Here is a 21,918-nt window from a genome sequence, read left to right on the forward strand (position 1 = left end):
CATAAAAAGATGCTTTGATAAGATGTCAATACATATGCACACACAAACATACCTTCATGCACTAAGAGACTTGCACACACTAACACATGCACACACTATCACACTTGCACACACTAACACACGTGCACACACTAACATGCACAAAACAACACATGCACACATGGATACATATTCACAAGCACACAAACATTGGCACACACTAACACACTTGCACACACTAATGCACTGGCACACACTGACACATACTCGCACACACGGGACTCTCCCTCCCAGTTGCCGCCCCCTTCTCTGGTGTCCAGCCTGAGGGAGGACCCCCTTTCCCCAGAGGCTCCACCTGACCCCCAGCAAGCAGGGGAAGAGCCGGACTGAACAGGAGCCGCTGCCCGTTCCCTTGGCGCCTTCCCACCGGCCTGGTCGGTAGGAGTGAGCCCGGAGAGCACAGAGCAAGGGAGTCGCGTCTGGCCCACCGTCGTGTCCTGGGAGCAGGAATCCACTGTTTCAGGGCTTGGAGCACGGAGGAGTCGGGAGAAAGGCCCAGTCCCCCTGACCACCCAGGGGGGATGCGAGGAGGGGCTGTGGTGTGGGGAGAGGCCCAGGCTGCTGTCCCGCGGGCTGGTCACTCCCGGGACGTGCGCCCCACCCCACGAGCCTGGACAGTGATGGTGACTGAAGTCAGTCGGGGCAGTGCCCCGCAGGCGTGCGTCTGACACACAAGTGTGAAGCTCGTGGCTCTCCGACCCACACGAGCCAGCACGCCCAGTGCGACCTCTCCTTTCCCCCGGCCCGGCTGGCAGACAGTGCAGGCCTGTGCTTCCCAGGCTCGAGCCAGGGGCACTGACCCACAGTTCTTGGAAACGAGCTGTCCAGCTGCCCCCGGGTCCCTGGGTCCTGCGTCGGCCGCCTGACCTTTGAGTGCAGAGTCGGCAAAAGTGGGCGAGTTTACTTCACCTGCGCTGATGCAATGCAGAAGCGGAAATGCTTTTGCTTCAGAGTAAATTATTCTCTGAAAAGTGATTTTTCCCCAAGGACAGTTTTTTTTTTTTATGAGAATGCAAAGTGCTAAAGGAAAATGATTTCCAGTCTGGGATTCAGCCCATTTTGGAAAACTTTTCGGTGTCATCAGGGAAACGTGTGTGTGAACCTGTTTCTTACAACTGTGGGCCCAGTGGAATCCGACAGAGGCCTCCAGCCGGAAGGGGCAGCTTGGCGGCCCGGAGCCCCGAGTCACTGAACGCACTGGGTGGGCTGCAGACGCAGGCTGAGAGCCAGGCGGGGGATGTCCACAGCCCGAGATCCTGCGTGGGTTGCAACATTTGACACGAAATCAAGAAAGTGTTTTGGGGTGTTTTTGTTTGTTTGGGGGCCACACTCTGCAGCTTGGCCCCTGGCTCTGTACTCAATCGGGGGAAGAGGGTACCGTGGGGCCGGGTGTAGGGGCACAGGGGCTCGTTGTCACTGCTGGCCAGCGCGCGCTCTGGGTGCTACCCGCTGGGGCTTGTCCTTGCCCAACCCGTCCCCACCAGCGGCCCCACTGTGTCCCTGGCAAGGCCGGCTGACAGACATACACTGCGGGCACCGTGTGTCCACGCCTCCGTCACCTGCAGCGGATAGGTGCCTGCCCATGCCCTTGTCTGTCCTCCCTCCGGGCCTCAAGCAGTGACGCAGGATGCCAGGGGCACCCCAAAACGGGTTCTGGGCTGCTGGGGCCAGAGGGCTTCTGCGGGGCAAAGCTCTGTGTGCTCTGAGTCAGCAGAGAAATCAGGCGGCTGGAAAACCCGCTGAGGAACAGGATGCGACACTCCAAGGACACAGGAACGCAGCGACAGGACACCCCGAGAACAGCCCGAGAAGAACCTGACCTTCGACAAAGTAGCTGACATTGTTCAGCTGCCAAGCAAAGGAAGGGGTTTAGGTGTTCAAAGCTCACCTGGAGCGCCTGGCTTGGTACAAAATCACGCTGGCTTGCCTGGCTGGAGGAGAGCCGCGTGGGGCTGCCAACCGCCTATGCGGGCGCAAAGACTTCCCCTGGGGCCCCGCGTTGGCACAGTGCGGAGGGCACCTGCCCTGCACGTGGGCAACCCACCCGGGTCCCAACCCCAGCACCCGGGAGGGTCCCCCAAGTGCTGCCAGGAGTGATTCCTGAGCACTGCCAGGCGTGGCCCAAAAACGGAAAAGGAAGGAAGGAAGAAAAAGAGAGAAAGAGAGCAAGCAAGCAAGCAAGCAAGCAGGAGAGACAGAGAGAGAAAAAACAGGGACCTCGGTGGAGGTCACGGGGGTGGGGGTGGGGCTGGTGCCAAAACCGTCTGGGAACAGCCTTGCAGGCGGGGGTCTTGCAGGAGCGCGGGCTCGGGGCTGCGGGTGGCTCGGAGGCCCCCGCGGGTTAACAAAGCCCCTTCGGTCCGCAAACCGGGCAGGCTCCCGGGGCGGTCGCCCCCCTAGGGCCGCCCTAAGCCCACCCCAAGGCCGCCCCCAGCCCCGGGCCACAGTCCCCGCTCCGTGCAGCCGCACGCCCGGCCGGGCCCGGGGCACTGGGGGGCCCGCACCGCGCCGCCCGGGCCGAGGGGACGGGCCCGCTCGGACCCCCGCTCAGGAGCGCCCGCCGCCCAAGGTGCCCTTGGGGCGCGCCCGGGCCCCGCCCCCCCGCGGGCGCCGCCCCGCCCCCGCTCGGCCCCGCCCCGCCCCGCGGCGGTCGCCTAGCAGCCGGCAGCCAATCGCCGCCGCGCGCCGCGCGCTTTACGGCCGCGGGCGGGGCGGGCGGCGCGCCCCGGGGGGCGGGGCGGAGGTGTGCGGCCCGCGCGAGCCAATCCGCGCCGCCGGCCCGCGCCCCGCGGCCTCCCATTGGGCGCGGGCGGGCGGCCGTCAGGCGGGGCCGCGCTGTCGCGAGGGGCCCGGCGGGCGGGCGGGCGGCGGCGCGGGGCGTCTGCGGCGGGGACGGCGGCGGGCGCGGAGTCCGGCGCGGCCATGGCGGGCGCGGTGGCGCGGAAGGCCGTCGAGTACCTGCGCAGCAAGGACTTCCGGGACTACCTGCTCAGGTGCGGGCCGGGCCGGGGGCGCGGGGCGGGGGTCCCGGTGGGCGGCGCGTCCCGGGTGCCCGCGGTGGCCCCGCAAGGCCCCGCAGCGTCCGGGTCGTGCCCGCGCCCCGTGACCTCCCGCCGGCGGGTCCCCGCGCGGGGGTCGCACCTGGCGCGCTGGGGGCCTGGGCCGCCCCCCGCCCGCGTCCCGGGCCCCCCCGGTCAGCCCCGCGCCCCGGCGTCTGTGCCGTCACCTCGCCCGCCTGCCGGACACTGGCCCCTGCTCTGGCCGCGGGCGGGCGGGCGGGACCCGGCGAAGGTCAGGCTGGGCCGGGGCAGCCTCGGCGGGCGAGCGGGGCGGGGGCTGCGGGCTGCGGGCGCCCCGGGCCAGCCCCGGGAGTGCCCCCCGCCTCGGGCGCCCAGACCTGGCCTTTGGGGGTCACAGCCGGCGGGGCTCGGGGGTCCCTCCTGGCTCTGCACTCGGGCATCGCTCCTGGCGGCGCTCGGGGACCCTATGGGATGCGGGGATCGAACCCGGGTCGGCCGCGTGCAGGGCAGACGCCCCCCCGCTGTGCTGTCGCTCCAGCCCGAGCCTGTGTTTTGGTTTGGGGGCCACACCAGTGTGCTGGGGGCCATGTGGGGACCTGCGGGTCACAGCCCCGTCCGTCCCCTGCGTGCTAGGCACGGCCCGTCCTGCCCTGTGGGCCCTTTGATTTATCTTCGATTGCTACCAAGCAGTCACTGAGCCCCTGGGTTCTCGGACTGGCCCTGGGACCTTCCATCTCTTCTGATCGGATTCTTCCGACCTGGTAAGAGCTTTGAATCGAGATCCCTTTTTTCACATTCTTTCTTGATGAAGTAAAAAATTATTTTTGCTTTTTCTCCTCCCATTTTCTCTCCCGGACTTTGGTGCGAGAAAGATGAGGATGGAGAGGAATGCTTTGGGTTGGACCTGGGACCGTGTTTACTAGATGCCCACCTCGCGGGGTGTCCTGGGGGGAGCCAGGCCCGGGGTCTCCAGCGGGCTGTGAACGCCTCTGGGTGCACCTGTTCACGTCGGCAGTTCCCGTCAGCCGTGGCGGGACAAGGAAGGGGGGCTGGGGCAGTGCTGCAGCCGGGAGGGCTGCTTTACCAGCTGATCTGGGTTCGATTCCGGCACCCCATACGGTCCCCAGGGACCAGCCCCTCAGGACCCCACTGTGTCTGCTGTCGCCAGTTCCCAGCTGAGCAGCCAGCGTAGCTCTCAACCAGGGAAGCCCTTAATAAGTTTATGACCTCAAGATAAACTTTAGGGCTGGAGAGTTAGTTAGTACAGTGGGCAGGGCTCGTACTGAAATTAAACAAAGGCAGCGTTTAAAAAAAAAGGGAGCAATCAAGGGTGTTTTGATGTAGTTTCATGCTGTCACTGTCACTGTCCTCCTGTTGTTCATCAATTTGCTCCAGCCGGCCCAGTAATGTCTCCATTGTGACAATTGTTACTGTGTTTGGCATATTGAATACATCACGGGTAGCAAGGTCAACCTGAAGTCAACCTGCAGTTTCATGCTATTGGCCCCAAATTATAGTTTGTATGTGGCAGTCATCAGGCAGTTTTAAAGAGAAGTGGTAGAAGAGTTTTTGTGATATTTTCTCCTCGGGTTGTGGGTTCCTGCGGTAAATGCAGTGTCTTGCGTGCCCCTCCCCCCATCCTCCGCAGGGTGCACGTGTAGGGTACGGAGCAGGCGGAAGTGTTGGGGTGTGCTGGAGTCAGTAAACTGAACCCGGCGGCCGTCTGTAGCTTGTGTCGCTGTGGGTGACTTTGCTTTTGTGACCGTGGCTCTCGAGTGTCCTCGTCACGTGTGTGGTGCTGTCTGGCCTCCGTCCTAGCGGCATTTCTGCTCTGGGGATCGCACATGTTCCTGAGTGACCGTCATGTGGTCAGAGTCATGCCGAGAACCCGGCAGAACCTTCCCGGTGGCCGGGCAGCTGAGGGCTGTGCTGTGGCACCTGGACCCCGGCGGGGCAGGGGCGGGCAGACACATGTCGCCCCAAGATCTCTGAAAGCGTCTCATTTTCTCCTTCTTCCTTCCATGCCTGCCTGCCTGACCCTGGGGATGCCTCGCGAGCAGCACGGTAAGAAGCTGGTTCCCGTCCCCTCGCTCGTGCTGGCAGGTGCCAGGCGGGTGTCTGGTGTCTCCTGTCCCTCCTGATGGTCCCTCCCCTGGGCTCTCTTAGCCCTCACCTCTCGCCTTCTGAGGAGCCTGGGACGTGTAGCCCGGGGGGCTGTGGTTCCCCCACGGTACCGGGCAGCGCCTGTGGCCCCGCACTCCAGACCAGCCTTGTTTCAGGGGCGCTCTGGGCTGCCCACCCTCGGGAGAGCCCGGCAGAGCAGCTCCAGGGAGGGGACCCAGAGAGGGAGAGTGACCCAGGCCCTGGACACGAGCCGCTGTCCCGCTCAGAATGCAACAGGGGTCCAGACGCCCAGAGCCGCCACAAACCTGCGAGCGCCGCACCCACACGGCATTCCCTGACACAAGTCCCCGAGCACCGGCCAGCCATGACTCCGCTCCTGTTCCCCGTCTCATGGCAGTCGTGGGACGTCAGTGACCGGCCCCTGTTAGTTTCTTCCCTCCGGGTGTGTGAGGGGCCCTTTTGTGTTGGCCGCCGTGGGTGCTTTCCTGGGAGCTGCACATCAGCGACCTAGAGACGTGGCCCGGCTTCTGTCTGGGCCCCCTCGGGTGGCGCCTTTATTCCTCTTACAGGGACGCTTGGCCACAGAGGGCCGGTGCTGGCTTAGCATGAAAAACCCTTGACCCAGTTGTTCAAAGTCATTGCCACTAGTTCACACCTGTCTTTCAGTCTTAAGTTTCCTGGCACCTGGGGGCCTGGTCGTAGAGTCCCTCGGCCGTTTTTTCCCTTATTAAGGTCCTTTCTCAGATGAAAGTCCCAGTGTAGGCAGCTGGGTGTCTTGGGAATGGTTGGGAACACCTTCCGGTGTCAAGGTCACAGCACAGAGTCTTCCGTGGAGGCGTTAGTTGTTGCCGGAGGGAGTGAATTGTGTAATTGGCTCATTTCACTCCCAGATCCTCTGAACACGGCAAACAGGTTACTTCACGGGGTGGACTCTGGAAAAGTACCAGGTGGCTGCCTGACACCTGCTGACTCAGTGCCGATGCCCAGGGGCCTCCCCCGGCAGACCCGGGGCCTCCCCACCCGGCCCGCCTCTGGGGCCAGGCGCTCACTTTCCTCCTTCTCTCCCTCCGCCCTTCTTCACAGCACTTTTGGGGCCCGGTCGCCAACTGGGGTCTTCCCATTGCCGCCATCAATGACATGAAAAAGTCCCCGGAGATCATCAGCGGGCGGATGACATTTGGTAAGGACGCGGTGTGGTGTGGTCCCGGGGCCCGCGGGCTCGCGTTGGCCCCTCAGCAGCATGAGGAGGGCCAGATGTGGGCGCTGCGGGAGCAGGGGGCCCCGTCCGGGGCTGCGAGAGTCTCAGGTCTGGGCCTCTGGAGGCCGCTCGCCCAGACACTGGGGAGAGGGGACGGAACCCACCGGCCGTGGCCCGCCTTTCTCTGCCGGCTCCGACTCCTGCGGCTCTCCCGCGTGGGTGCCCATTTTCCCGGCAGCCGGAGCCATCGCTGCCGAGGCCCTGAGCCGGACAGGCCTGGCCGTGGCGGGTCCCGAGCGGGTCGCGTTTCTCTTGCAGCCCTCTGCTGCTACTCCCTGGCCTTCATGAGATTCGCCTACAAGGTCCAGCCCCGGAACTGGCTGCTCCTGGCCTGCCACGCCACGAACGAGGTCGCACAGCTGGCCCAGGGGACCCGGCTGATCAAATACGAGTAAGCACGTCCCGGCTGCCCGCTCTTCGCTCCGAGCACTCGGGGCGGGATCTGACCTCAGCGCCGAGAGCTGTGGCAGGGCGGGGGTGTCTGTGTCTGCACATCAGCCGTTGGGAGCCGGCTCGGCTCGCAGACCAGCTGAGGGGCCCAAACGCTGCAGGGCAGGGCTCCCGCTCCGGGGGTGGGGGTGCGCGGGCCCCAGCTTCTCATCGCCTTTCTCTGTCGCTCTCCAGGTTCGCTAAGAAGACGACATAGGGTGAGGATGCAGCGCCAGCCCCGGCAGGGACGGCCGGCCCGCGGGACCCCCGTCGCCGCCGTCCTCAGGAGCCGCCCGGCTGCGGGCTGCTAGTTTTGCTAACAGACTATTTTTATAGAGACCGCAGGGAGCCCCCCCCCCCCCCCCGCAGCCTCACCAGATGCAGCGTTCCACTTCTCTTCTAGGGGCTCCCGTGATGCCCGCGACTCCCTGACTCCGGTTTTGGTTTTTCTCTGCAGTGATGTGTGTGGCCTGTCAGGGTCTCTCCCGAGACACAGAACAGAGTGTGTGAGTGTTAGCCCCTCAGACCGCCGGCCGCGGGCCCACACGCGTCTCTTTCCTGTCTGGAGAGGCCGTTTTCCTGCAGCGCATGTGCCGAAGTGCTGACCTCAAGGCAATAAATAAATCGTTGCGATATTTGTCATGCGAGCGTGGCGAGTGTTTGTTGTGTCTGCTGAACCTTCTGGACTTTCCCTGAACTTTGCCCGGCCCCTCAGCACGTCCGTCCCTCACCACTGGGAGAGGCAGCGGGCACCGTGCTGGAGGTGGGTCTTCGGGGGAGTGTGGAGCTGGCCTCCCGGCCCCCGGCCCCATGGGGCGGCCCAGGGTGAGGAGCTGCACACGCTGTGCAGTGACCCCAGTTGGTCCCGACTCGGGTCCGCGAGCTGCTGCTGGCCACGCACCTGCCTGCCCTCGGCCCCTGTCTGCTGTGATGGGGTCCTGGACGGAGACCCCAGGCCCAGCCGTTTCAGTCCTTGAGCCTGGCCCGGCCCTGCTGGTCTTCCCCAGTGGCACTGGGCCCCCAGGGTGACCCATGCCTGTCCCTGCCGGTGAGTGGGACCCTGCCTGTTCCTACCGTGGTCCTCGCTGTCCAGCGTGGCCGGGGAAGGAAGGCTGACCAGCCCCCGGCGTGACACCCCAGATGGGGCCGCTGCCTCCCCATCCCTGCTGGGAGGTGCCCGCCGTGGTAGCAGCCACCGCATGGCGTGCTCTCACCGTCGCATGTGACATGCCAGAGCCAAGGACACAGTGCTCGTGTCAGGAGGAGATGCTAATGAGATGCTAATGAGATGCTAATGAGCGGTGACTAACCCTTCCGAGAGGAACCTGGCACCCACGCGGCACCGCAGCCCTCGCGGCCCCCATCAGACTGGCACAGGCGCACTCCCCGTTGGCCGACACACGGGGCTTAAAGCTGCCAGGATCCAGGTGTGGTCGCGGGACCCCGGAGGCTGTCTGGCAGCAGAGGCTGGTGCCGGCTGGCCAGCGCCCTACCCACGCAGCCTCCGGGTCCTACTCAGCTGCTGCTCCCAGGGCTCGGGGCAGCCCCGGTGTCAGCCAGCCGCTGCTGGACAATGCCCAGGGAGGCCCCGGTCAGAGGTCAGCCTGCCGCCGCTTGGCCAGGCAGGTTTGCCGAGTCTGGCCTGGGTCACTCGGGTGCTGGGGTTTGGCTTGGGGGCTGTCGGAGTGGCCACGGGAGAGAGGATTAGCACGAGTGTCAGCCCTTATCCGGCCCCCCATGGACGGTCAGCTGGGGCCCCGCCTCCCCCCTGTGCTCCACAAGGACAGACAACAGGGTCATTGGGACTTGCCCCTGCAGCTGAGCCTCGTGCACGCCTGCAGCCGGGCGCTTCCGACCCAGCTCAGAGAGGCCCCGGCTCAGCCAGGACCCGGGGTGCGTTGTCACGCCACGGAACCCCTGTAGGCGCTGCCTGCCCCGCTTCCCTTGGCCAGTGCTCCTGGCAGAGCCTCCTGGTGCCTGAGCGCGAATCCCCAGCCACAGGGCCGCCTAAGCATGGACCCTCCCATGCAGGGACCCTCTCACTCTCAGGGCGGGGCCGGGAGTTTCAGCCGTGAGCACCACATCAGGCCACTTAGCCACGCAGCATCGGCCGCTTCGGGCAGGGGAGGTGGTACGGGGTCACGGCGCAGGCCTGGCCTGCCCAGTTTGGTCCCTGGCACCAGCCTGGAGGCCTGGACACCCCCAGCAGAAATAGGACCGTGGGTCAGCACGCTGCACCACGAGCCCCTCCACCGGTCAGCAGAGTGGCTGGACGAGCCCCGGGCCCTGGCGCGTGGGCCGTGAACGTGACCGCGGGCCATGAATGTGACCCAAGCCCAAGAGTGGCCGGGGCCTCTGCACGGGACCACGCGGGGCAGCAGGGTGGGCACACTCGCACCCTCCCCCTCGCCCAGGGCCCTGTCCTGGGGCAGCGGCTCCACGCCACACACAGCAGAGCTGGCCCCGGCCCCAGCCACAGTCACGCCCATGGCATCTCAGTCAAGCCAGAGGGCTCAGCCGGGGAGGGGTCCCGCAGTGCTCCGGCTGTCTGAGGCCCCCCTGGAGATTCTTAGCCAGCCCTTGGGAGGGTGGAGTGCCAGGGGCCGAGCATGGGGTCCTCCTGCTGGACCTGCAGCTCCAGGGACCCCTACAGCCCCCGCGGGGGTCACTGCACCCAGGCCAGTGTCCCCTGCTGCCCCATTTCCCAGGCCCGGAAGAGTCAGGATTTCTATCAGAGTTTTTGAAAGTTGTCATTTTTATTTATTTTGGGTTTGGGGCCTTCACAGCCTCACTCAAGGGTTGGTCCTGGTGGTGCCCGGGACCATGAAGTGGGGGGTGGACACCTGTCCCCTTCGCACCATCTCTGCGTCCAGCTGCCCGCACTCAGGAGGGAGGGGCTCTGTCCGGCGGGCTGCGTCCCGTTCTAGCGGGATCTGGGGGATTCTCCTGGGAGTTCTCGGGGGTGACATGCGTCCTCGGCAGCTCCCAGCTCTGCGCTCCCCCGGGCCCAGCTGCGCAGAGGACTCGAGCCTCAGTGCAGAGAAGGTGGAGGCGTGGCCCTGGCTCAGTGCATGGGCTGCAGCGACAGGACTCTGCAAGGCGCTTGCCCTGTACGCAGCCGACTGGATTCGATCCCCAGCGCTCCTGGGGTCCTCCCGGCCCCCCAGGAGTGATCCCTGGAGCAGAGCCAGGGGTCCTACCTCAGCACTGCTGGGTGTGGCCCCCAAACAAAACCAAGCAACAGACAAGCACAAAAGAGGCAGTGCAAGGAAACCTGATATTGGACTGCCCGGGAGGGTTCTCAGTTTTGCACAGAAGACTCTCACGTGTCTCCCTCGGTCGCCGAGCCCGGGGACAGCACAGCTGCTTCTGTGTGGGACAGGTCCTCCCGGGACTCGGGCCCAGGCCCCCAGCCCCCGGAAGGAAGAGCAGAGTGCAAACCACGAAGCCAAGAGCTGGAGAAGGGCACGCGGTGCCCGAGCACCCGGAGGGCGTGTCTCACCGGGCCTGGGACAGCGGCCCAGCCGGGCTGGTTGGGAAATGACCTTCCTGCAGGGCGCGTGCAGTTGGCTGGGCCGCGGGGTGGGACAGGGCGGGCAGAGGTGTCCTTACATGTCCTGGAGTGCAGGTGTGTGCCCTGCAGGTCCCTTGGGTGCTGAGTGCCGATCTGGGCCACAGGTTATCTGAGCCTCTGGCTGTTCTCCCCCTCGGACACAGCGATGGTGCTGCAGCAGAGTTTCTGGCTGTGACGACAAGGGGCTTTGAGATTGCTGCCAACGCACACCTGCCAGGGATGGGGCAGCGGCCTCCTGCCCCGGGCCCCTCGGCCTTCTTGGACCCTGATGATGGCCAGCCCAGCAGATGGAGGCTCCTGCCCTGCGTCCCTGAGGTGCTGAGTGGCGGCTGCCGGACCTCTGTGTGTGAGAATAGTTCTTACTCCGCCAAGGTAATGGATAGCCCTACACGTATTGCTGATATTGTATACACAGGTTAGGCCCACGTGTGCACATGTACATGGTGGCATGCGTGTGTGTGTGAGATATATCGGAATGTGCTCACGTGTATACAGTAAACGCTAACTCGAGCCGTCTGACTTCCTCTGCAAATCTCACCTGCAGCCTCAGAACCACCAGCTGGGGAAACGTCCCTTTCGCGTCGACACCCTCCAGACCCTGGTGGTGAGTGCCTGCCCGCAGAGCTGGAAAGATGAGGATGGGTTGGGGGTGCCAGGCGGAGCCGGACTGGGGTCCGAGGGGGAGCAGGCAGAGGGCGGGGGCTATCTGGGTGAGCCCACCCTCTGGCCCCTTTGGAAGCGGAGGACTTGGGACAAGACCAGCTCTGCCCATTCCCGTCAGAACACAGGCCGGAAGTGGATGCGCCTCCCTCTGCCTTGGGGCCCCCAAGCCCACGGAAGGAGAGGAGGGTGGGTGGTCCCTGCTGGGCTGAGCGTGGGACGGAGGAAAGGGGGGTCCGTCCATCAGACCTGGGGCAGCGGCTCACACAGCAGAGCAGGGTCGGGTGGGGACCCCCAGTCCACCATGGCACAGACTGCCCCACTGAGCACTGCCCGCTGTGGCCCCCATAATTCAAAACCAGAGAAACAAATTCACTGTCAGTTTAGAAGCCAAACATCTTGACTTCGCACTTGGCTATAGGTTACCCTGGATGTCTAGAGCTCTGTGCGAGTAACGGCTTTTCCCGGTCTAAGCTGGGGGCCGCCTTGGGGCTTCCAGGCCTGGCAGGGAGCAGGGGCCCGGTCAGGCGCGCCGCAGAGCCAGGAGGGGCCGTTTGCCGGCCCGACACTGCCACCTGGTGGCCTGCAGGCCTGCAGCCGCGGTGGGAGTGGCTCACCTGGTAGGTGCATCCAGGAGCATAAGCTGCACTTGCACACGCGTGTGCATGCAGAGACCCACCCTGTGCACATGTGTGTATGGAATGGAGACACGCCCTCTGCACGTGTGTGAGGGAGACCTGCCCTCTGCACGTGTGTATGAGAGTGGCCTCTTGAGGGCAGAACACAAAAGCCCTTCCAGCAGGTTCCGCAGACACAAGGTGACTGGAGAATGAGGTGCGGCCAGCGGACCCATTTGGCCGTGTGCCAGCTCCCAGCCAGCTCTTAATCCACTAGAAAGGCAGAGAATGCCCCCAGAATGTCTCCCAATCTGCTGGAGAGACTTTTCGATAAACGTTTAACGAGTCCTAATTGCTCACTCATGCATACAGAAATAAAAATATTTAAGTGGCATCTCCCATGCCACGAGACTCGGCTGGACATTGAAAATTGTGGCAGGAGAACATGTTGGAGCACTGGGGCGTGGGACCTGAGTTCAGGGGCTCATCCTGTGTGCAATGAGGGGGCTGCAGGCAGATGCACCAGCCGTCCCACGTTTGAGAGGGAGGCGGCTGGAGGCGTCCCAGCTGCAGCGTGTCCGTCTGCTGGGTCAGGCTGGCTAGGCCCACACCCGCTCGGCTGCCCTGGCTTTGTGACGATCCTCCAAGCCCCATGCACCAGGCGAGACGGGTCTGCAGACACAGCTGCACGCGTGGGGACGAGGCCTCACTCTGCAGACCCTCCTTGGCCTCTGGGTGTCAGGCCGGACGCTCAGCCTGTTCCCTGACGTTCTGGGGCTGCACCTGCATCGGTGACCAGGCAGGAGCCGACCACCACCGTGGGCGCACCTCGTGCGTGCCGGTGGTTAACAGTCTGCAGAGGCACCAGCGGTTCTCTCCTCCCCTAGGGTTACGTACAGGCTGCGCAGGGCAATCATTCTGCGGTCATTCTGCTTGGCCTGAGGCTGGCATTCCAAACATCACAACCCACCAAAATGAATGTGCAAACCCGTGTCTTTTTCTAGACAGAGATTTGGAGTGAAAGAAACCCGGCCATCTGAACAAAATCTCAGATGGGCGCGGAGTGAGGAAGGGGAGTCTAATGCATCCAGGTCAACGGCCCGCTGTGCCCCAGGTGCGGCCGGAACCACACCCGGGCAAGAGTGGCGGATTAGCAAACGCAGAACCCGTGAGTAGTGGGCCCACAGCTACACACGCTGCTGAGCAGGAGGTTCTGGGGCATCACTGGGTGGTCCTCGGGGACCCCCGGGGTGCTCGGACCGCGCGGTGCCAGGGACTGATCTAGGGCCCCTGCACGCAAACACACGATTCTTACTCAGCCCTGGCCGGGGTCCCCACCTGGACACAGTGGGTCAGACGTGCAGGTGGCGCCCCAGACCTCGCGGCGGCCAGGGGATGCCAGGGCCCAGGCCAGGCAGGGCAGAGCCAGGGGGCAAACGTGAGGAAGGGCCGAGCCTCCCGCCGAGGCTGGCCGAGGAAGGGCCAAAGCAGGGTCAGCGTTAGTTTCTGGGTCGGCCGGGGCCCTGGTTAAGCGCGGGGAACGCCCGTCGGACGAGGCGTGGCTGGCCGGCCGGAGCAGCGGGGCAGGGGAAGGTGCCGGCTGCACCCGTCCACCCGGTGTGGCCGCTGGACCACGTGCCGTCTCCAGCCCCACAGGAGTGACCGCTGGGCCGCAGCCAGGGGCCAGGAGCCAGCCCTGCGGCGTCGGGCACTGCAGGGGGCTCGGGGCCTCGAGCAGGCCGGGGCGGGGTCAACGGGTCTAAGCCGCGGCGAGGGTCCGAGCGGGGTCAGCGGGTCCGAGCGGGGTCAGCGGGTCCGAGCGGGGTCAGCGGAACGGAGCGGGGGTCAGCGGGCCGGGGGTCAGCGTGTCGGAGCGGGGGTCAGCGGGTCCGGGACGGGTGCGGGTCAGCGGGGTCAGCGGGCCCCGGCGTGGCTCCGGACACCACGTCCCAGCACGCGCCGGCGGGCTGCACTCGGACCCCGTGAGCCCGCGGTGCCGCGGGAGGAGGCGGCGGGGCGGGGCGGGGCGGGGCGGGGCGGGGCGGGGCGCTTCCGGCCGCAGTGCGCACGCGCGCCGGCCAAGCGCGTCGCGCCGGAGTGACGCGCCGGAAGCGGCGCCCGGGACTTCCGGCGCGCGGCGTTTCGGTTCCGGCTTTCGTTTCCGGCTTTCGGTTCCGGCTCTCCCGGCGCGCGGAGGCGGCGGCCCAGGCGCGGCCATGGACAAGCTGCGGCGGGTCCTGAGCGGCCAGGACGACGAGGAGCAGGGGCTGACGTCGCAGGTGGGCGCCGGGCGGGCCGCCCCCGGCCCCGGCCCGGCCCGCCCCTCCCGTCCCCTCCTCGGCCCCCGCCCCTCCCGGCCCTCCCCCGCGCCCCTCCCCTCCCGGGACCCCCGCCCCGGGCAGCGCCCCCCGCGGCAGGCCGGCTCTCGGCCGAGACCCGGGCCCGTCCGAGGAGGGAAACGCCCTTGGAGGGACCGGGGCCGGGGCGGGGGTCGGGGGTCAGGGGTCGGAGCGGGGGAGGGGGTGGGGGGAGTCAGAGCCGGGGTCGGGGCGGGGGTCAGAGCGGGGGGCGGGGTAGGGATCGGGGCGCCGGGCAGGGATCGGGGCGGGGGTCAGAGCCGGGGTCAGAGCCGGGGGTCAGAGCCGGGGTCAGAGCCGGGGTCGGAGCCGGGGTCGGGGCAGGATCGGGAATCGGCACGGGGCGGGGGTCGGGGCGGGGGTCAGCGGGGGGCGGGGTAGGGATCGGGGCGCCGGGCAGGGATCGGGGCGGGGGTCAGAGCCGGGGGTCAGAGCCGGGGTCAGAGCCGGGGTCGGAGCCGGGGTCAGAGCCGGGGTCGGAGCCGGGGTCGGGGCAGGATCGGGAATCGGCACGGGGCGGGGGTCGGGGGTCGGGGGTCAGGGGTCAGAGCGGGGGAGGGGGTGGGGGAGTCAGAGCCGGGGTCGGGGTGGGGGTCAGAGAAGGGGTCGGGGTGGGGGTCAGAGCGGGGGGCGGGGTAGGGATCGGGGCGCCGGGCAGGGATCGGGGCGGGGGTCAGAGCCGGGGTCAGAGCCGGGGGTCAGAGCCGGGGTCAGAGCCGGGGTCAGAGCCGGGGTCGGAGCCGGGGTCGGGGCAGGATCGGGAATCGGCGCGGGGCGGGGGTCGGGGCGGGGGTCGCGGCGGGCGGCCGGCGCCCTCGGGTGAACCCCTGTCTGCCTTTCATGCCAGCCGAGGAGGCGCGGAGGAGCCCAGAGGTAAGGAGCGGCGGTGCCCGCCGTCTGCCCGCCCGCTGCCCGCTGCCCGCTGCCCGCTGCCCGCCCGCTGCCGGTCTCGGCCGTCCCGCTGCAGAGCTGAGACCGCAGCCGGGCGCGGCGTCCAGGCGTCCACCGGGACCTGCGGCAGCCGCTGGCCCCGCCCCGCCCCCTCCCGCCCTGCTGCCCGCCTGTGCGCGTGTCCCCTGCGGCCCCTCGGGATTGCCGCGTCCCCCGACCTGGCCCCTGGCCGAGAGCTGCCGGGGCAGAAGCATGCGTGTGCCCCGAGGGTCCCCAGGCCCGCAGTGGGGAGCAGGGCTCAGGGGGCAGAGGGGGCTCCCGCAGTCTTGGAGATGCCCGGGGGACTTGGAAGTGGTCAGAGGCCGCTTCTGGCCCCTGGGGAGGGGGCACCCCCAGGGGTCCCCCAAGCCACCCCTGGCTCCAGCTGTGCCATACCCCAGGCCCGCTGTGGGCGGGAGGGTGGGGGTCAGGCCTGTGTGAGTTCTGCCCGGGGACTTTCCGCCACGGAACTTCCCAGTGTCAGCTGGCCACTGCCCAGGGCTGTCACCTTGTCAGCCAGGCCTGGCCCCGCTATGGTCTCAAGGAGTCTCTCCCACCCACCCGCCCGCACCCCGCTCCCTCCCTGGCGGCCTTCACGCTGGGATGGGGACTGTGCCGGTGACGCGCGCCTCTCCCGCCAGAGCCTGGACGCCTCGTCCCTCAGCTTCAGCACCAGGCTCAAGTGGTTCGCCATCTGCTTCGTCAGCGGCATCTTCTTCTCCATCCTCGTGAGTGATGCCCGCGGCCCCGCAAGTTGGCGGGGGTGTTGGCTGCGGAGTCAGCCTGGTCTCTCTCTGTCTCTCTGCAGCCTGGTCTCTCTCTCTGTCTCTGCAGCCTGGTCTCTCTCTGTCTCTCTCTGTCTCTGCAGCCTGGTCTCTCTCTGTCTCTCTCTGTCTCTGCAGCCTGGTCTCTCTCTGCAGCCAGGTCTCTGTCTCTCTCTGTCTCTGCAGCCAGGTCTCTGTCTCTCTTTGTCTCTGCAGCCTGGTGTCTCTTTGTCTCTGCAGCCTGGTCTCTCTCTGTCTCTGCAGCCAGGTCTCTGTCTCTCTGCAGCCTGGTCTCTCTCTGTCTCTCTCTGTCTCTGCAGCCTGGTCTCTCTCAGTCTCTGCAGCCTGGTCTCTCTCTGTCTCTCTCTGTCTCTGCAGCCTGGTCTCTCTCTGTCTCTCTCTGTCTCTGCAGCCTGGTCTCTCTCTGTCTCTCTCTGTCTCTGCAGCCTGGTCTCTCTCTGTCTCTCTCTGTCTCTGCAGCCTGGTCTCTCTCTGCAGCCAGGTCTCTGTCTCTCTCTGTCTCTGCAGCCAGGTCTCTGTCTCTCTCTGTCTCTGCAGCCAGGTCTCTGTCTCTCTTTGTCTCTGCAGCCTGGTGTCTCTTTGTCTCTGCAGCCTGGTCTCTCTCTGTCTCTGCAGCCTGGTCTCTCTCTGTCTCTTCTACAGCCTGGTCTCTGTTTTTCCTACAGCCAGGTCTGTTTCTGCCGCAGCCTGGTTTCTCTCTGCCGCAGCCTGGTTTCTCTGTCTGCTGCAGGGAACCGGCCTGCTGTGGCTGCCCAAGGGCATGAGGCTCTTCGCGGTGTTTTACACCTTTGGGAACATTGCGGCGCTGGCCAGGTACGTCCGCAGGTCGGGCCCCTCAGCCCGGGTGTGCGAGCCTGACCCTGAGTTGGGACTGACCGTGTCGGCCGGCAGCCGGGGACCGGCTTGGTGCCTTGTGTCCCCCCGCCTGGAGCTGAGGGCGGGGGCAGCCGGGGCGAGCACGGTGGGGCGTCCAGGGGAGGCTCTGGGCCGAGGTGGCCGAGGGGACCCCGAGGGCGTGAGCAGGAGACGAGCGAGCCCCCGGGCACAGCTGCTGCCGCTGTCCTCAGCCGAGGATGGGGTGTGGGGACGGGGCAGTGGCCACCAGCGTGCTCAGAAGTGACCCCCGGCTCGCGGGACCTTTGCCGCTCCGTGCATGCAGCACCTGCTTCTTGATGGGGCCCGTGAAGCAGCTGAAGAAGATGTTTGACACCACGCGGCTGCTGGCGACCGTCCTCATGCTCGTGAGCAGCGGGCGGCGGGCGGGCGGGCGGGCCCCCCCGGCAGTGCTCAGGGTCATTCCTGGCGGCGTCGGGGCCCTGTGGGGTGTCGGGGATGGCACCTGGGTCGGCCACGAGCTGCGCTCCACCCCCTGCGTTACTGTATTTCTGGGGGTTCCCGTTGCCCGAGTCAGCTCGCGTGGGGGTTTCTCGGCGTCTCCTCGGATCGTGGTGGGAGCAAGAGGTTCCGTTCTGAGCCAGCTGCGCGGGGCCCCTCGCACAGGGTGGGAGTCCCCCGCGGTTACAGGGGCTGTCGGGTCCAGGCCAGCCCAGCAGGGGCCCCGGCCCCTCTCCCTGGCACTGGGCTGGCGCCGCCTGTCTGCTGCGTCTGAACCCCACGTCCCTCAGGACGGCCGCCCGGTGACGCCCGTGGGGACCCTGGTGCCCGCTCTCACTCTCTCTCTTCCTCCCAGCTGTGCCTGGTGCTGACCCTCTGCGCCGCTCTCTGGGTGAGTCCAGCGTCCGTGGGGCAGGGGCATTGCTGTGGGCACTGACGCCTGGCTCCTGAGGCAGGCCCGAGTGCTCGGGAGCTCGGGACCCGCGGTGACAGCAGGCGCACACGCGGGGCTCCTCGCTCACGCCCCGCATGCTGGATACAGCCAGCCTGATGGGCCCTGGGTGACCTCTGGCCTGTTTGTGAGCAGCAGATGAGGACCCTGAGGTCTGGCCAGGAGCTTGGGGAGGTGCTCAGCCGCCAGTGCTGCCGGGAGCCCCGCCCGAGGACGTTTCCCTGAGGCCAGCAAGCAGCTGGGCCTGAGGCATGGGAGGGTCCAGCCTCGGATGCTCACCCCACCACGGCCGGCCCTTCCCAGGCCATGGCACGTGCATTTGGACTTGGGGATTTAGGGGGCTGCTTCCGGCGAGTCGGGGCTGGTGGGTCGCAGGGTACATGGTACGGCGGTGAAAAGCCGGGCTGACCCACTTCTGTCTTTGCCCTTGACAGTGGGAGAAGAAGGGCCTGGCCTTGCTCTTCTGCCTCTTGCAGTTCCTGTCCATGACCTGGTGAGTCCCACGCGGCCTGAGCACAGCCAGGGGTGGGGGAGTCTCTAGTGAGGGCTGAGAGTCCAGGGGTCTGGAAGGCTGCGTGGTTGGGCTCCCCTTCCTGACGTGACTCGGCAGCCGGGCAATTGTCCAGGGGGAGGGGCCGGGGGAGAGGTTGCCCCTTTCCCTGGCTAGATCAGGCCTCCTCCCTGTGGCGTCTGAAAGGCCGGCCGTCGGTCCCCGGCCCACCTGTTCACTGCAGAGACGGCGGCCACGGCGTGCCGCTGCCTCTCAGCCAGAGGACGGGGACACGATGGCACTGCACGGCCCATTCCTGTTGCTCCTTGGTTTGGGGACCACCTGCAGTGCTGGGTGGGATGTGGTTGGCTGCACGCACGGCCAGCGCCCCCTGTGCTCTCGGCCGCCCTGCACGGAGATGCCAGGGGAAAATGCAGTTCCTTCTACTTAGGGGGGCTCTTGCTTTGCCTGCACATGAGAGGTTTGATCCCCAACACCCCATGGGAGACCCTAGCACCGCCAGGATTGAGCCCTGAGCACGGCGCCAGGAGTAAGCTGGGAGTAAGCCGGCCGGGAGTGGCCCCAACTCAAACCAGTCATTTGGGGCCAGGCCTTTCCATTGAGAAACGGCTGCCGGTGGTCGTGGGTCCGAGTCCCGAGTCCGGGCCAGACCTGCGTGGCTTGGGAGGACGCTGGGCGTCCGCAGTCTCCCCTCTCAGTTCCAGCCCAGCCCCTCTGGGTCCAGCCCGCTGTGCACTGGGCTGGAACTGAGCTGCGCTGAGGGTGTCCAGGAGTCTGAGCCGCGGACTCTCTCTTGCAGGTACAGCCTGTCCTACATCCCGTACGCCAGGTGAGCCGCCTCTGTCCCTGCGTTCCCGGGAGGCTTCCACAACCCCCAGGCCTCACCTGTCCCCAGAGCCACCTCCCGCCCCTTTCTAGGGGCCGTTTGCAACCCTTATCTCAAGTCCTCCCTGCACGCTCCGCAGAGCAGCAGTGTTTGAAGGGGTTGAGCAGGGGCTAGCGACGAGGAGAACCCACGGAAGGACATCAGCGGGGCGGGGATCCGCAGTAGGAGGTGGGGAGCTCCCGCATCTCCCAGGACCGCAACTACCCGGCCAGTGGCGTGCAAGGCCTTGGCAAAAAAAGGGGGGAAAGAAAAAACTCAAACGGCAGCACTGGGCTGCTCAGTTGGAAATATCCGGATCTTTCAGCAATAGAGGGAGCAAAGCAAGTCACATCTAGGAGGACTGGGAGCCGCCTGCGCACCTCGGGCCCACGTCGGGCCTATCAGGCCCCCGGTCAGGGTCCCAGTCAGGCCCCCAGTCAGCCTCAGTCAACCCCAGTCAGGCCCCCAGCCAGGCCTAGTCAGGCCCACACGGGCCTTTGTCTTCCGGCGGGAGCGTCGCTGCGGTTGGGGTCGGTTCTGCGCGCGTCTCAGGCTCGGTGCTTCTGTCCCCGGCCACAGGGACGCCGTGATCAAGTGCTGCTCTTCTCTCCTGGGCTGAGGACCAGCCACTCCCGAGGACCCCCGGAGGTCGCTGCCTGGCTTCCGGGACACGCTGTCCTGCTCGGATGCCTCCCGAGGCGCCGCTGACCCCGGGGCCTGGGGAGGGGCCCCCACGGCCCCTGATCGTTGCCAGTGTCTGTGATTATGGCCAGTTGGACCTGTCCAGGTGTCCGAGATGTGGCCATCTCGGGAGAAACCTAGGCAGCAAGGTAGAATCAGTCTTTCGGCTCTTTCCAATGTATGTTTTTTTAAGCTTTTGTAAAACCACTTCTTAACTGTGAAAGTTTTTACTTTAAGCTAAAGATTGCTTATTATATGTAATAAATAATATATGAATTTTTTGCAATGTTGAAGTAAACTCACTGGTGGACCTTGTGTTTCTGGGTCACTTGCAGTTCTCAGGCTTGCCTTCCCTGTGGGAGGACCGCTGGGTGCAGCCTGGCGTGGAGAGAGTTCTGGGGGGTGCCGGGGTCTGTCTGGGTGTGATGGGGAGGGGTTGGGGTCTGTCTGTTATCGTGGTTGGGGGTGCTGTGGTCTGTTCGTGGATGTGGGGGAGGCAGGGTCAGTGGGCATGGCAGGGGGTGCTGGGGTCTGTCTGGGCATGGTGAGGGTGTCGAGGTCTGTCTGTGGGTGTGGTTGGGGTGTCGGGATCTGTCTGGGTGGGGGTTGCTGGGGCCCATCTGTGGGTGCGGGCGCTGTTGGTGGGTTGGGGTCTCCCCCGCAGGCCTGAGCACCCAGAGCAGTCGCCAGGCGTGGGGCTGACAGGAGGGGCCGTGTGGAAGGGAAGCAGCGGCTTCTCCGTGGGTTGCAGGAATCGGGTCTGACCAGCCCAGACGACGGTGCAGAGCCTGGGCTGCACCCAGCATGTGGCGAGCGGACACCCACCCCAGGGGACTGGAGCCCGACTGGGCTGGCGGGGGCTGGCGCTCTCTCAGAGCCTCCTGGGGTGCAGACGGCTGGGCTCTGCGCACCCCGGCTTCTCCTCCAGCCTCCCCGAGCTCCCCTGTTGTCCTCTTCAGACAGGGAGCCCGAGCTCGCAGCCTTCTTTGTCAGGGGACGGGGCTGGCTGCATCCAAATGCTTGCACCAAGATGAACATCTCCCCCCACCCCTGGGGTGGCGGTCCTGAGTGGGGAGAGGGCTCCTGGGGCTGCAGCAGAGCCCATGGAAGGGGCCCGGGGCGCAGGGATGACACAGCAGGAGGAGGACCAACCCATGAACACGCCCTAGTCCTGGGTGCTCAGAGGTGCTCGGGCATGCAGGGGTGCTGGGCTCTCCCTTCACCCTGGGACACTGATCGGATGAGACCCCCCAACCCCCCAGACCTCCACTTCGCTGGACACATAACACACACACAGGCAGACAGACGGCATGAGAACAGACAGGATGCATGTGTGCACAGCACGATCTGTATACATGCACACGTGCTCCCGTGCACATGCATTCAGACCACACAAGCACACGCACACACAACTCGGGGGAGCAAGAAGGACATGAGGAGGAGGGGGCGAGTTTCCGCCGCAATCTGGGAGGCGATTTGCACCCCCTTCCTGGTCGAGGTGCCCCGGGAGGCGTCCTCTGCCCCTTCCCCTTCTTGCCCCCGTTGCGTTCACAGCTTTTCTCCACAAGTGCTGTCAAAGCACACGGAGTGCCCAGATGTGGCCAGGGGAGCTCCTTAGGACTCGGGCAGGGTGCTCGGGTGCTTATGGTCCTCAGTGGTACTTAGGTGAGGTGCCCAGTGGTGCTCAGTAGTACTCAGGTGGGGAAAGAATTGATGCTCAGGAAGGATACTCAGAAGCCCCAGATGGGGTTCACAGTGGTGCTCAGGTGGGGTACTCGGTGATACTCACTGGTGCTCAGACAGGGTGCTTGGGGTACTCAATGCTACCAGGACGGGGCACTTAGTGGTGCTCAGAGGGTCCTTGTGGCTTGACAGCTGTGTGGGGGTCCTGGGTGCATTCGGTGGCTGAGTCGCCCCCCCTCCCCCCCCGTCCTCCCAGGACTCCCCAGCAGAGGACCAAAGAGCCGGGATGCACGGGCTGATGGTGAGAGCGGCCCGTTTCTTGCAGAGCTGCTCACGTACTTACGAGCATCCGAGGGGCTGAGGCACCGGACTGCTCGCAGGTGTGACTGATCAGTTAGAGGCCAAGCGTCTCGGCGGAGGCAGTTCTCTGGGGCGCATTGACTCAAGGAGACACTCTGACGCCCAGGGACGTCTGTGTTGCTTTTCTCTTTCTCTTAAGTTGTGCATTTTAAACAGTCACGTTTACTTCTTATAATGCTTGCAGTTACTTGGATAAACACAGTAAGAGATAAAGATCTAAAACTTAGTTCTCTGGCTCT

The 21,918-nt window shown here is 65.7% G+C and overlaps 2 protein-coding genes and 1 long non-coding RNA gene across 4 annotated transcripts; all 3 read left to right on the forward strand.

The window, feature by feature from the left end:
- Nucleotides 1-6,224: 6,224 nt before the first annotated feature.
- Nucleotides 6,225-6,836, forward strand: MPC1 (mitochondrial pyruvate carrier 1). Its single transcript, XM_056124901.1, has 2 exons — nt 6,225-6,363; nt 6,700-6,836. Exons 1-2 carry the CDS (start codon nt 6,321-6,323, stop codon nt 6,834-6,836), a joined length of 180 nt encoding a protein of 59 aa, XP_055980876.1. The 5' UTR covers nt 6,225-6,320.
- A 3,692-nt stretch (nt 6,837-10,528) lies between these two features.
- On the forward strand, nt 10,529-13,606 carry LOC130033277 (uncharacterized). Its single transcript, XR_008793957.1, has 3 exons — nt 10,529-10,816; nt 10,989-11,048; nt 12,726-13,606. It is a non-coding gene; the product is annotated as an uncharacterized LOC130033277 (long non-coding RNA).
- A 176-nt stretch (nt 13,607-13,782) lies between these two features.
- Nucleotides 13,783-19,934, forward strand: SFT2D1 (SFT2 domain containing 1). Of its 2 annotated transcripts, XM_056124898.1 has the most exons (8): nt 13,786-14,000; nt 15,650-15,736; nt 16,524-16,606; nt 16,953-17,034; nt 17,484-17,519; nt 18,014-18,072; nt 18,890-18,919; nt 19,535-19,934. In XM_056124898.1, exons 1-8 carry the CDS (start codon nt 13,938-13,940, stop codon nt 19,572-19,574), a joined length of 480 nt encoding a protein of 159 aa, XP_055980873.1. In that variant the 5' UTR covers nt 13,786-13,937; the 3' UTR covers nt 19,575-19,934. The 2 variants fall into 2 exon arrangements, with proteins under 2 accessions (XP_055980875.1, XP_055980873.1); XM_056124900.1 differs by lacking the exon at nt 17,484-17,519 and having other exon boundaries at nt 13,783-14,000.
- Nucleotides 19,935-21,918: the final 1,984 nt, after the last annotated feature.

The sequence above is a fragment of the Sorex fumeus genome, unplaced genomic scaffold (genome assembly GCF_029834395.1).
Source record: "Sorex fumeus unplaced genomic scaffold, SorFum_2.1 ptg000052l, whole genome shotgun sequence".
In the NCBI taxonomy this organism is placed as follows: Eukaryota; Metazoa; Chordata; class Mammalia; order Eulipotyphla; family Soricidae; genus Sorex; species Sorex fumeus.

Bases quoted from the DNA above. Each gene is read 5' to 3' on its own strand.
- MPC1 (XM_056124901.1), top strand. From the start codon at position 6,321: ATGAAAAAGTCCCCGGAGATCATCAGCGGGCGGATGACATTTG. The intron at 6,364-6,699 runs GTAAGGACGCGG...TTTCTCTTGCAG, and splicing joins CAGCGGGCGGATGACATTTG to CCCTCTGCTGCTACTCCCTG.
- SFT2D1 (XM_056124898.1), top strand. From the start codon at position 13,938: ATGGACAAGCTGCGGCGGGTCCTGAGCGGCCAGGACGACGAGGAGCAG. The intron at 14,001-15,649 runs GTGGGCGCCGGG...CTCTCCCGCCAG, and splicing joins AGCAGGGGCTGACGTCGCAG to AGCCTGGACGCCTCGTCCCT. The intron at 16,607-16,952 runs GTACGTCCGCAG...CCGTGCATGCAG, and splicing joins AACATTGCGGCGCTGGCCAG to CACCTGCTTCTTGATGGGGC.